This window comes from Callithrix jacchus, chromosome 4, assembly GCF_049354715.1.
Source record: "Callithrix jacchus isolate 240 chromosome 4, calJac240_pri, whole genome shotgun sequence".
Classification (NCBI taxonomy): Eukaryota; Metazoa; Chordata; class Mammalia; order Primates; family Cebidae; genus Callithrix; species Callithrix jacchus.
The window spans coordinates 133,949,131-133,962,172 of NC_133505.1; the positions used below are offsets into that span (position 1 = coordinate 133,949,131).

Below are 13,042 nucleotides of genomic sequence, written 5' to 3' on the forward strand. Positions count from 1 at the left end.
GTATTTCCAGTTTATGGTTTATAAAAGATTAATACACAATGTTCTTCTATTTTTATATCTGCAAGAACCGAGAGTAGGAGACTCAGGAGCTATTTAGGATATTTCAGCTCTGCCTGCCACTTAGACTCAAGGACATTTGAAGGACCCAGTCTTCTGCAGTGAAGCCTGGAACATTGAGATGGCTGCCCACTTAAGTAAGCTACATGACTCACTAGGACCATGTGGCTTCTCTCACAGTCATCTTGACTTATTTTGTCACTGTTAACCTCAGAAACTTGTATTTATTATACAGACTAGTAATTTTAGCTGACAGATCATCTGTCATTTATCTTTATCATTGTTAGCATTCGAATCACAAAATTTTAGAGCCAGAAGGAAACTTCTGGGTTATCAGAGTTATTCTCCCTTAGTTTAGATAGGAAGAAACAGGCCAGGAGTGGTGGCTCACACCTGTAATCCCAACACTTTGGGAGGCAGAGGTGGGTGGATCATGAGGTCAGGACTTCAAGATCAGTCTGGCCAACATGGTGAAACCCTGTTTTTACTAAAATACAAAAATTAGCTGGGCATGGTAGCTTATGCCTATAATCCCAGCTACATGGGAGGCCGAGGCAGGAGAATTGCTTGAACCAGGACCCAGGAGGCAGAGATTGCAGTGAGCCGAGACTGAGCCACCAGGACCCAGGAGGCAGAGATTGCAGTGAGCTGAAATTGAGCCACTATACTCCAGCCTGGGTGACAAAGTGAGACTCTGTCTCAAAAAAAAAAAAAAATAAGAGGAAACAGGCCAGGCTAGGAGTTGGTAGAGATACAGGTTCTCCCAATAAGGTGAGATTTATTTTTCCAAATCAGGCAGTATCAACCTCAGAGAGTCTAAACCTGGGTAAATTAGAGTTGCAGAGTTTCATAAAGAACAAGAACAGAGAATTTTTAGGTACATGATTCATGGTGTAGGCAAGGAGTGCTGAAAGGTAGAGAAAGGTAGTCTGTGCTACAACAATGCATAAAAACAAAGGGTTGTCCCAGGCCAGAAGCCAGCTGAGTTGCTGCACAACTTCCTCTTTGGGAGGAAGATCTTTCCTGCAGGACCTGACTGGCTGATTTCACCTGGTAAAGCAAGACTCTCAGATCTTCTTTCTGCCAGTGTTCTGAGTTGTTTCTAAATTTAAGAATGCTTCTTTGGACCTAGTGTATTTTTATTTTAAAAATGGTAATATGTGTATGTATATAGATATTCTATAGATTTCAAATTGGTAAAAATTCTTACCTCCTTTTTTTTTTTATTTTTTTGAGATGGAGTCTCTCTCTGTCACCCAGGCTGGAGTGCAGTTGCACAATCTCGGCTCACTGCGACCACCACCTCCTGGGTTCAAGCGCTTCTTCTGCCTCAGCCTCCTGAGTAGCTTGGACTACAGGTATGCCAGCACACCAACTAATTTTTTGCATTTTTAGTAGAGATGGGATTTCCCCATGTTAGTCAGGATGGTCTCCATCTCCTGACCTCGACCGTGATCTGCCCACCTCGACTTCCCAAAGTGCTGGGATTACAGGCATCAGCCAACATGCCCGGACACCTCCTATCTCTTAAAATTTCTTACCTGTCCTTCCATAAAAGTTAGTGCTTTAATTTCATTCTATTGCTATTCATCCATTTGTTTGCATTTTCTTCATTCTTTTATTCATTTCATATTTCTTGAATATTTGCCTTATATGATGCACATTTTATGTGCTTGATGAGCTAGAAGGATGTGTAGAAGGTATGCTCCCTGTTCAGAAGGATTTCATGGTTTAGCATGTCAGACATACATGCAAATAAATTCCAATACCACAAGAATGACAGAGCCACTGATGGAGCATAGAACAGGGTGCTACCTTTTGGAGAAACTGAACATCAGAGATGAAGAATGAAAGAATCTTGTCAGACATAAAGAAGAAAGATCCTTTCTTGCAAGTAATGGCATGTATAAAGAATGTGTTTGGGTAATAATGCATGGGTTAATGTGGGCAGAATAAAGAGAAGGACCTAACAGCCTCATTATTAGAAGTTGTTTAACTAGTTTGAGTTTCTGGAAAAAGAAAGTCTAAGACTTCTAGCTTAGGAAACAGTGTGAATAAATAGTGCATACAGTAGAAACATCTCTGAGCTAGCCCAAGGATATAGCATAGAGTTCAATTTGGGACATATGAGAATATAAAATTCATGAGGTCATCTGTAGAGGTCAATTATTGTTCCACTTTTTCCGTAGTTAAACATTTTTACCATCATTGGTAGTCTTCCTTTGTATACTTAACAATCAGGTGATAAAAGAATAGGTCAATACAGTGACAGATACTAAGTTGTTAAAAAGATAATGGCCTTGTTTCATTTTGAGACTGGAAAGCTGCACACTGCTTCTACAAATCTACTGTACTTATTTTCTTAAGCTAGGGGCCTTATTTAGAAGCATGGTCTTGCTTTCCAGTATTGTTCTTTTTTTTGGGAAATGGAGTTTCATTCTGTCTCACAGGCTGGAGTGCAGTAGCCTGATTTCAGCTCTCTGCAACCTCTGTCTCCCAGTTTCAAGCAATTCTCCTGCCTCAGCCTCCCCAGTGACTGGGGCCACAGGTGCATGCGACCACACCTGGCTAATTTTTTGTATTATTAGTAGAGATGGGGTTTCACCATGTTAGCCAGGATGGTCTCAATCTCATGATCTTGTGATTCACCTGCCTTGGCCTCCCAAAGTGCTGTAATTACAGGCATGAGCCACTAATTCTGTCTGTGTTGTTCATTTTTAAAAGTAATTCAAGCAATTACAGCACATAACTTTATCTATCTATCTATCTATTTATTTATTTATTTTTTGAGATGGAGTTTCACTCTTGTTACCCAGGCTGGAGTGCAACGGCTTGATCTCAGCTCACCACAACCTCCGCCTCCTGGGTTCAGGCAATTCTCCTGCCTCAGCCTCCTAAGTAGCTGGGATTACAGGCAAGTGCCACCATGCCCAGCTAATTTTTTGTATTTTTAGTAGAGACGGGGTTTCACCATGTTGACCAGGATGGTCTCGATCTCTTGACCTTGTGATCCACCCACCTCGGCCTCCCAAAGTGCTGGGATTACAGACTTGAGCCACTGCACCCAGCCCTTATTTATTTTTATTTTAAAGATGGGGTTTCATCATGTTGGCCAGGCTGGTCTTCAACTCCTGACCTCAGGTGATCCACCCACCTCAGCCTCCCAAAGTGTTAGGATTACAGGCGTGAGCCACTGTGCCCAGCGTAACTTAAAAATATTAGTTATTAAAATAATTGACATTAGAATAGATGCAGACAGATGGGACCTGAACAAGGTTGAAAGAGATTAATGTTAAAAAAAAATCAGATCATATAAACAGGGAAGTAAAGCCATTGTTTAAAAAGTAGTTTAATTACATCAATAAATTTGGTTTTTTGCTTATTTGGTGCAACTGTCTATAAATCTATAGATGTATTACATAATCTATTATAAACTATCATGTAGTTTTGAAATAGAATAATACAATATATTTCTTTTCTTTTTCCCTAAACTTTTTATTTTTTTGAGACAGGGGCTAGCTCTGTTGCCTAGGCTAGAGTGTAAAAGTGCAGTTATGGCTCACTGCAGCCTCAATTTCCCAAGCATAGATGATCCTCCCACCTCAGCCTCCCAAGTAGTGGGACTACAGGTGCATGCCACCATGCCTGGCTAATTTTTGGTGGGGTTTTTTTTTTTTAGAGACAGTTTTGCTATGTTGCCCAGGCTGGTCTTGAACTCCTGGATTCAAATAAACCTTCCCCCTGGACCTCTTGACCTCTCAGAGTGCTAGAATTACAGTTGTGGACCACTGTGTCCAGCCTCTCTTTTCTCAGTATTTTTGTACTTTCAGTAGAGATGGGATTTCACCATGTTGGCCAGGCTGGTCTCAAACTCCTGACCTCAGGTGATCCACCTGTCTTGGCCTTTCAAAGTGCTAGGATTACAGGCTTGAGGCACTGCATCTGGCCAAAATGTTATTTTTTTTTTAATCTGATATTTTCATCACATGATTTCCTTTGGCTTTCTTCCTTCTCATGAAATATTGTACATTTGTTCATCAAAAATATCCTTTTTCTTTTTTGAGATGAAGTCTTGCTTTGTTGCCTAGGCTGGAGTGTAATAATGTGATCCTGACTCACTGCAACCTCCCCCTCCTGGATTCAAGCAAATCTCCTGCCTCAGCCTCCTGAGTAGCTGGGATTACAGGTGCATGCCACCACACCTGGATAAGTTTTGTATTTTTAGTAGAGATGGTGTTTCACCATGTTGGCCAGGCTGGTCTCAAACTCCTTACTTCAGGTGATCCACCCACCTTGGCCTCCCCAGGTGCTGGGTTTACAGGCCTGAGTCACTGCACCCAGGCAAAAATATATTAGGTTAATTTAGATTAGAATACTCTAAGGGTTATTGCTGAGTTTAAAATGAGGAAACTGAGGCCAATATAAGAAAATTAAATGCCAATTTATTCAGCTCCCAGGTGAGGTTCTATGGTCCGGGGAAAGGGGGCCAGAGAAGTTGTGCTGACTTCCTGGGGCATGGGGTTTTATGGCCATGAGGAATGAACAAGAGCTGGGTGCTCTTATTGGCTCCAGGGGAGCAGGATTGAGACGGGGTGGGCCACTATTGGTTGGCGGGTTGTTGGGTGGGTTTTCTGGTGTGAGAGCCAGCCCGGGTTGTATCAGCCAGAGCCTTCCAGGGGAGCCATGTGGCAGAGCTAGGCGTCGAGTGCAGAGCCTGGTGCTGGGAGCAGAGTCAGGTGCTGAGTGCAGAGGTGGGTGTGTCAGGCCTCCCGGCGAGGCAACTGGCCTTACATTCTGACCCTTTTGATGATATAGGGCACTGCTTGTTTCTGGCTATTTCCTGCTTAGTAGGGGCGGAGTGAGGGAGAAGGGTCTGTTGGCTGGTGCCTTGGTTGGGAGTCAGAGGTAGGGATGAAGCAGCATCTGGTTTACAGCCACCCTGGAAATTTTTCTCATGTGGGCCTGTAAAAACCTGAGGAAAAAAGGGGCTAGGATTAACAGAAGACAAACTACGTTGATGGGAGTGATAATAGGGGTTAGACAGGTTAGCATGGGGGATTGCCACCAGTTAAGAGGTGAGACGGATGCATTCTGCTTCTTGCAGAGGTCCTCTTGGAGGCAATAGAGAGTGTTGACATTTTCTTCTACAAGGCCTGTTTCAGTGATGTAATAGCAGCACTGCTCCTGACGAAACAGACAGTTACCTCCCTTTTCTGCTGTCAGCAGGTCAAGGGCCTGTTGGTTCTGGAGAGTTACCTGGGCCAGTGATGTGATTTGTCCCTTGAGGGAGGCCAGGGAGGCAGCTGATGCTTCGATAGCCACGCAAAGCTTGTTTTTTAGTTGAATGGCTGAGGTGACACTGTAGCGTAGGGCACTGCTACCCAGCTGAAGACACCAGAGGTCCATCGGTTGTTCTAACGGTCCTGAATTGTGAATTGAAGGGTTCCATTGGGCCAGAGGGTCAGAAGACTGTCTGGAGAGGGTGAGGGTCATGGCCTGTGGATTTTGCATTAGTAATAGGGACATCCTCCATAGGTGGTGTTCCAACAGTGACAGTAGTCATGGAGCTGGTCATAGAGGAAGCACAGACCCAGCTGATAATGTGGAGCTTCTTTAAGAACACCACTTTTAGAGGTTGGGATGGTGATGGTTGTGGGTGCCTGACAGCCTGTTGTTGAGCAGTCACCCTGTGCTAGATATTGAGTGTGGGTGGACACACCATCTACCCATGACTTTTGAACATAAAAGTGCCACATGTATGAGCTGGTTTCAAGAGGGGATATCAGAAGGACTGTCAGGAGGAGGCTCTGAAGGATTAGGGGGTGACAGGTCAGGGCAATGGGTGAGGTGGAGGTGAGTGGGGCCCAGGGGTTTGGATTTCCACTGATTGTTTTGGGGTGCCAGCTTGAGGTGGGACACATGGTACCACGGAGTGTGACCCAGGAGTTCGGCCACTGTGGGGGTGGTTAGGATAACAATGTGAAGTCCCAACCACCTGGGCTGCAAAGATTCTTGTTTGAGCTCCTGGAGGAGAACACTGTCACCTGGTTGGAGAGGTGTTGCTGAGTGGGGGTCCTCCAGTCCCGGAACAACAGGGAGGGTGCAGTCCGTATGCTCCCTAAGCAAGTGGTGGAGAAGGGAGAGGAAGGGAAGGTAGGAAGCCAGTTTGGGGGGTTTTACAGGGAGATTATGAGACACCAGAAAAGGCTGGCCATACAGCAAGTCAAAGGGGCTAAGGCCCGTTGGCCCCCATGGAGTGGCCCGGACCCGGGCCAGGGTAAGAGGTAGGAGTGTGGGCCAAGAGATTTTACCTCAATAGCAAGTTTGGCTAAATGGTCTTTGAGGATGCCATGGGCCCATTCAACTTTACCCAATGACTGAGGGTGGTAAGGGATGTGTAGTTTCCAGGAGATGTTGAGGGACTTGGCAACTAGCTGGACTACTTGGGCCATAAATGCTGGACCATTGTCTGACTGGATGGTGGCAGGTAGGCTGAAGCAAGGGATGATTTCTTGAGTAAGAAGGGAGGACACCATGTCTGCTGCCTCCCGGGAGGTGGAGAAGGCTTCAATCCAACCTGAAAAGGTATCTACAAAAGTTAGGAGGTAGCAGAGCTTTTTGTGAGTGGGCATATGAGTGAAGTCAATTTGCCAGTCTTGGGCTGGCAGGTTGCCCTGCAGTTGGTGAGTAGGAAACTGTGGCCTTAAGCCTCCCTGAGGTGAGGCCTTAGAGCAAGTAACACATGCCTTGTGCACCTGCTCAATTGTTTGTTGCAGACCTGGTGAGAAAAAGAGGGGCTGTACAAAGCAGTGTAATGCCTTAGGCCCTATATGTAAGGATTGGTGGATTTCAGCAGTAATTTTAGGGGCCTGTTCCCAAGGAAGGGTGATTCTGTTATTTAGGAAGATCCAGAACTGATTAGATTCTGTTCCCCACTTTTGTATAAGGGCCTGCTTTTCTGATGGTAAATATACAGGCTGTGTGGCCATGGTAAGGAAGAGAACAGGGGTAGGGGTCAACTTGACGTTAGTTAAAGATCTTGCTGCTGTGTCTGTGTGCACATTGCCCCAGGAGATGGCATACTCGGCAGTGTATGACTGCAACCTCCCTGGGCAATGATAAGGCCTGGAAAAGTTTGGAGATCTGTGTAGCATTGATTATGGGGGACCCTTTTATGGTAAGGAATCCCTGCTCTCTCCAGAGGGCAGAGTGGCAATGGGTAATAAAAAAAGCATATTGTGAGTCAGTATACATATTTGCTCACTTTCCCTGTGCTAGGGTGAGAGCTCGGGTTAGGACAATGAGCTCTGCCTTTTGTGACATGGTTTCGTCAGGGATGCAACGTGCCTTGGGGGTGGCGAATCTGTGACTACTGCATAGGCTGCCTTTTGCCTCCCGTTGGCTGTTATTACTGAACTTCCATCCACATAGAAAGTAAGGTCTGGGTTAGGCAGGGGAAGGTCGGATAGGCCCTCCCAAGGTTTAGCAAGTGCATCCACTAGTTCAGGGCAGGAGTGGGCTGGGGAAGGGGAAGGAGACAGAAGAGGAAGCAGGGTAGCTGGGTTGAGTGGGGAAATAGGGTGAAGGCTGACTGAAGGATTTTCAATGAAGAGCAGGTGGAACTCCTGTAGATGAGAGGGCACTGGGTGAATGAGGGATGTGTGAGAGAGGAGGTTGGTAAGCCATTGAGGAGAGAACACTGAGATGGACTGGCCCAGGGTCAGTTTTAGGGATTCATTGGTAAGTTCTGTTGCTGCTCCCAGGGCCCCCAGGCAAGGCTGCCACTCCCTGGCCATGGGGTCAAGTTGCTTTGATAGGTAGGCTACAGGGCTGAACACAGGACCCAGGGGTTGGGTTAGAACCCTGACAACAATGCCCTGTTTTTCATCAGTGAACAGATAAAAGGGGCAATTGAGGTCTAGCAGATGAAGTTTGGGTGTGGTGGATAGAGCAGTTTGGAGGGTTTTAAAAGCCTGTTTTACAACCTCAGGATGGGAGAGAGGTCCCGTGGGGGTGTCCTTAGCCACCATGTACAGAGGTTTAGCTAGAGAGGCAAAGTTAGGTATCCAGTGGCAGAAGAATTCTACAAATTCTAAAAAAGAGAGAATCTGGTCGGCAATCTCCGGGGGCTGCGGTGAAAGAAGTGCCTTCCGGTGATCTGTGTTTAGGCTTTTAGTTTTGGGGGTGAGGCGAATGCCCAAGTAGACCACCGAGGTGACTGATAACTGTGCTCTGGAGGGAGATACTCGGTATCCCTGAGATCCGAGAAAGTTAAGGAGAGTGACAGTATGCTGTTGGGATAGGGAGAGGGAGGAGCTACAAAGTAACAGGCCATCTACGTGCTGGAGAAGGAGACTGGGTTGAAGGCGGCCTGCCAAGTTCGACTGTCAAGACTTGTCCAAAAATGTGAGGGCTGTCTCAGAACCCCTGGGTCAGGACTGTCCAGGTAAGCTGTTGTGACAGGTTGGTGTCAGGATCAGTCCAGGTGAAGGCAAAGAGAAAGTGGGATGCAGGGTGAAGGGGAATGGTAAAGAAGGAGTCCTTGAGGTCAAGAACTATAAAATGAGAGGTAGTGGAGGGAATGTTTGATAATAGGGTATATGGGTTGGGGACTACAGGGTGGAGGGGTACCACCAGCTCATTAATAAGGTACAGGTCCTGAACCAGGTGGTAGCTGCCGGACGGCTTTTGGACCAGCAAGATAGGAGTGTTACAAGGGGAACTGGTGGGAATAAGTAGTTCCTGGGCTAGCAGGTGGGTGATTATAGGCTTCAGGCCTTGACGGTGGGCCTTCGAGATGGGGAACTGAGGACATGAAGGAAAGTGGGTAGGATTTTTTAGAAGTATCTTAACCGGGGGATGATGTTTGGCCACTACAGGCTTGGAGGTATCCCATACCAGGGGATTAACTATGTCAGGAGGGATAGGGGGTTGGGATGAGGAGTTAAGACAGGGTGTGGTGTAGGTTAGGAGTGGCAGTAGGAGGTGGGCGGATGATGGGCTTGAATGTGGGGGGCCAGTGAGTTGGAGAGTTGCCCCCACAGTCTGGAGAATGTCTCTACCTAAAAGGGGGACTGGGCATGAGGGTATAATTTAAAAAGAGTGGGAAAAGGGGTGTCCCTCAAGGACACAGGCTAAAGGATGGGTTTGATTAGGACAGGAAGGCTTTCTGTCAATTTCCATGACTGAAACCTGGGAAGGTATGCTAGGTCCTGAGTAGGAAGGCAATACAGAATAGGTAGCCCCCATGTCCACTAAGAAGGAAATGGACTTACCTGCTACCTGCAGCATTACCCTGGGTTCGGCAAGGGTGATGGGGGTCTTCAAGTCTGGGCTGTGTCAGTCGTCCAGAAGGCCGAGAAGTTCAAGCAATGGGATTGCTTCCTGTGGACCAGCCTGCCCTCCACATAGAGGTGTGGGGGGTGGGCCTGTAGGTCAGGATGGGCAATCACTGTGCCAATGTCCAAGCTGCTTGCAGTCCAGGCTTGGTAGGTGGTTGGGGACATGGACACTGACATGCACAGTGTCCCTCCTGAATGCACTAGAAACAGGGCCCAGGCCCCTCCACCAGGCACCCGGTGGGCTGCCGACCTCAGGGCTGCCACAGAGCTTGGGTTTGGAGGCTTACCTTTTGTTGTAGACAGGCCTGGAAGGTGGCCTCAGCCTTTTCCTCTTGGCCATTAAAAACTTCAAATGCCATGTTTACCAGGTCTCATATGGGAGTTTGGGGGCCTTCATCAGCCTTTTTAAGTTTCTTTCTAATGTCAGCCACTGACTGAGAGAAGAAACGGGTGGCTAGGACTGTAGACCCCAGTCTAGAGGCCAGGTCCAGCTGGGTATGAAGGATCATAGCATTAGTTAATCAGTTGAGGAAGGCGGTGGGGTTTTCAATAGGACCCTGAGTTATTTCCCTTAACTTATCATAATTAACTACCTTTTGGGCTGTGTTTTGCATGCCCACTAGGAGGCACTGTAGCATTTGGTCTTGGCAGTGTTGGCCATCTTGACCAGTTTGATAGTTGCAATTAGGGTCAGCCTCGGGGACCGCGGCCACACCTACTGGCATTTGATTGTCTGTGAGATGTACCTGATCAGCGTGCACCCGGGCCACCATAAGGATGTGGTCACACTCATCTGGAGTGAGGGTGGACAGAATCACATAGGTATCATGCCAGCTGAGGTCATAAGCCTGGGTGAGGTAGCAGAATTCTATGGTGTAAGCAGTAGGATTGGTGGAAAATAACCCTAGGCGTTTCTCAGTGGCTGATAGATCAGAGAGGGAGAAGGGAACATGTACACAAACATCACCTTCTGCTCTGGCAACCTTACAAAGGGGCAAAGGGGGAGGTTTCATCATTAGGAGCACAGCACGAGTGGGTATGAGCACTGACAGGAGAGGCTAGGTTGGGACTAGGAAGAGGAGGAGCTGGAGGGGGTTGAGGTTCTGCATATGGTAGAGAGTTTGTAGGTTGGGCGGGTGGAAAGGACTGTTCTTCAGGTGGGTCAGGGTTGGAAAAGGAGGAGGATGGTGGAGGGGCCGAGGGCAGTGAGGGAGTTTCTTTGGCCAGGAGCAAGAGTGGGGCCTGAACGTAGGGGACCTCTGACCATTTACCATTTCTTTGACAGCAATTGTCTAAATTGGTTAGAATATCAAGATTAAAAGTTCCCTCTGGTGGCCACTTGAACTGATTGTCCAGAGGATACTGGGGCCAGCCCACAGTGGAGAGGAAAAGCAGCCTTTTCTTTTTCATGGAGAGGCCCAGCTTGGGTAAATTTTGGACTAGACATCCCAATGGCGACTTGGGGTCTAGGTGGGACTCCTGATTACCCATAGTCTACTCTCTGTCGCAAAGTAGTCAGGAGTAAGGAATGGCGTCCCAGACCTCAACACCTGAGTACCGGAGATTACGGGGATGGACAGGAGTATAGGGACGTCCCCACAATATTCCTGTCTTCCGGGACAGGCGAGCAGGGGTACGGGATGTCCCCATGAGATCCACAGCTTGAGATGGAAAGGAGTCCCTGATGTGGCAGCGATTACGGACAGGGTACCCCAAGGTTTGGAGCAAACAGAGGATGGGGTTATGGGCAATAGGAGTCTTACCGAGTGATGGCTGCAGATGATCAGAGGGGTGGTGGCTCCCTGGTTCAGCTTATGGTAGAGGAGTGTTTCCCCCAGGAGGGGTCTTGAACTCCTCTTGGCACCACTTGTAAGGGTTATTGCTGAGTTTAAAATGAGGAAACTGAGGCCAGTATAAGAAAATTAAATGCCAATGTATTCAGCTCCCAAGCGAGGTTCTATGGTTTGGGGAAAGGGGGCCAGAGAAGTTGCACTGACTTCCTGGGGCGTGGGGTTTTTATGGCTATGAGGAATGAACAACAGCTGCATGCTCTGATTGGCTCCAGGGGAGCGGAATTGAGACAGGGCAGGCCGCTATCAGTTGACAGGTTGGGTGGGTTATCCAGTGTGAAAGCCTACCAGGGTTGCTTGCATCAACTGGAGCCTTCCAGGGAGCCATGCTGTGGAGCTAGCTGCCGAGTGCAGAGCCTGGTGCCAGGTACAGAAGTCAGGTGCTGAGTGCAGAGGTGGGTATGTCAGGCCTCCCAGTGAGGCAACCGGCCTTACAAATACAAAGATGGGTACTTTGGAAAAAATCATAGAACTTGACTCTAAGGCAAACTACTACACAATAAAATGAAATTGTAGTCTGACCAACATTCTTAGCAGGATCCTCCAGGATCTGGTTTCAGCACACCCACAAGCCCCCTTCATTGGCCTATCTTCTTGATCAACTCCAGACACATTAAACTGCTTTCAGTTCTTACAGCTTATCAAGTTTCATACCAACATAGATCCTGGGTTTTGCAATTGCTTTTCATGAAAGATTCTTTCTCCATAACTTTGCTTAACTCCTATTTGTCCTCTACCTTTCAATTAAAGGACATTTTCTTGGGGAAGCCTTTCCTGATATCCTAAATTATGTAAGGTTCCCTGTGAAATACTCTCAACATCACATCCCATATTTTTCCTTTATAACATTAAAAGATTATAATTAATGATCTGTGTAATTTCCAGTTTAATATGTATCTTCCTGATCTGTAAGCAATTTTGAGGACAGTCAGCAATTGTTAAATAGATAAATGAGAAACATGAAGGTGTTGTACCTATGGAGACCCTTTCTTGCTCTAATGATTGATTACTATAGGGACTGCTCATGTCCAGGAGCAAATGACACTAGATATCTTCATGATAGGATTTTTTAACAAAAGACTTTCCAGAAAAGAGTACAACCTCTTCAGCCTCCCTTGTTAAGGGTGGGTTAGAGACTGGGAAAGAGATTGCTTTCTTGATGTACCAGTGAAAATTCCTCTATCACCTCTCCCTTCTCATAGGAAGACTAGCGTGTCTCCTCCTCTGCAATCCACTTTATGCTCAAGTCAGATGCTGGCTGAGTTGTAGGATCTACTGTTTCACCCTGTGCTTCTGGAGTGTGGAGAAATATCTTTAAAATAAGTTGTCTAGTGGATGCATACAAGGGGCAATCAAAAATAAAAAACTAGAATAAAAATGTTTAAAAAGCAACAGTAATGAATGAGATTTTTTTTGGTGAAAGAAAAGAGAAAACTGAAAGCTGTAGGCCACCTACATTTAAGGGGCCATCAGAGGATGGTAAAAAGCACCCTGAATGGGAGCAACCAAAGTTAGAGAAAGAAAACAGATTTCAGGGGATGGGGGTCAAGAAAAGAGAATCTTTCAAGATGCAAATTCAGTGCCTTCAGTGCTGCAGAAGAAGTTGATAATGATTTTATAACTTTCAAAATTACTACAAACAAGGAGATCATGGATAACCTGGGGGTTACTTATTATTTATTTATTTAATTTTATTAATTTATTATTTAGATCATATAAGAAATTTTAAATTAACTTAGAAAACAGTCTGGGTGGTGTAGCTCATGCCTGTAATCCCAGCACTTTGAGGGGCTG

General features: G+C 46.5%; 1 protein-coding gene and 1 long non-coding RNA gene across 2 annotated transcripts in view; one reads left to right on the plus strand and one right to left on the minus strand.

Moving 5' to 3' along the window:
• Positions 1-13,042, plus strand: part of LOC144582202 (uncharacterized) — a 62,077-nt gene that overhangs the window by 32,567 nt on the left and 16,468 nt on the right. The window contains exon 3 of the long non-coding RNA XR_013534537.1: positions 1,294-1,415. This is a non-coding gene — a long non-coding RNA (uncharacterized LOC144582202). The remainder of the gene's footprint in view (positions 1-1,293; positions 1,416-13,042) is intronic.
• LOC118152979 (endogenous retrovirus group FC1 Env polyprotein-like) lies at positions 4,480-9,401 on the minus strand. Its single transcript, XM_035296649.3, has 3 exons — positions 9,333-9,401; positions 6,102-6,175; positions 4,480-5,480 (listed from the first exon to the last, which is right to left on the minus strand). The coding sequence occupies exon 3, from the start codon at positions 5,461-5,463 to the stop codon at positions 4,957-4,959; it is 507 nt and encodes a 168-aa protein (XP_035152540.2). The 5' UTR covers positions 5,464-5,480; positions 6,102-6,175; positions 9,333-9,401; the 3' UTR covers positions 4,480-4,956.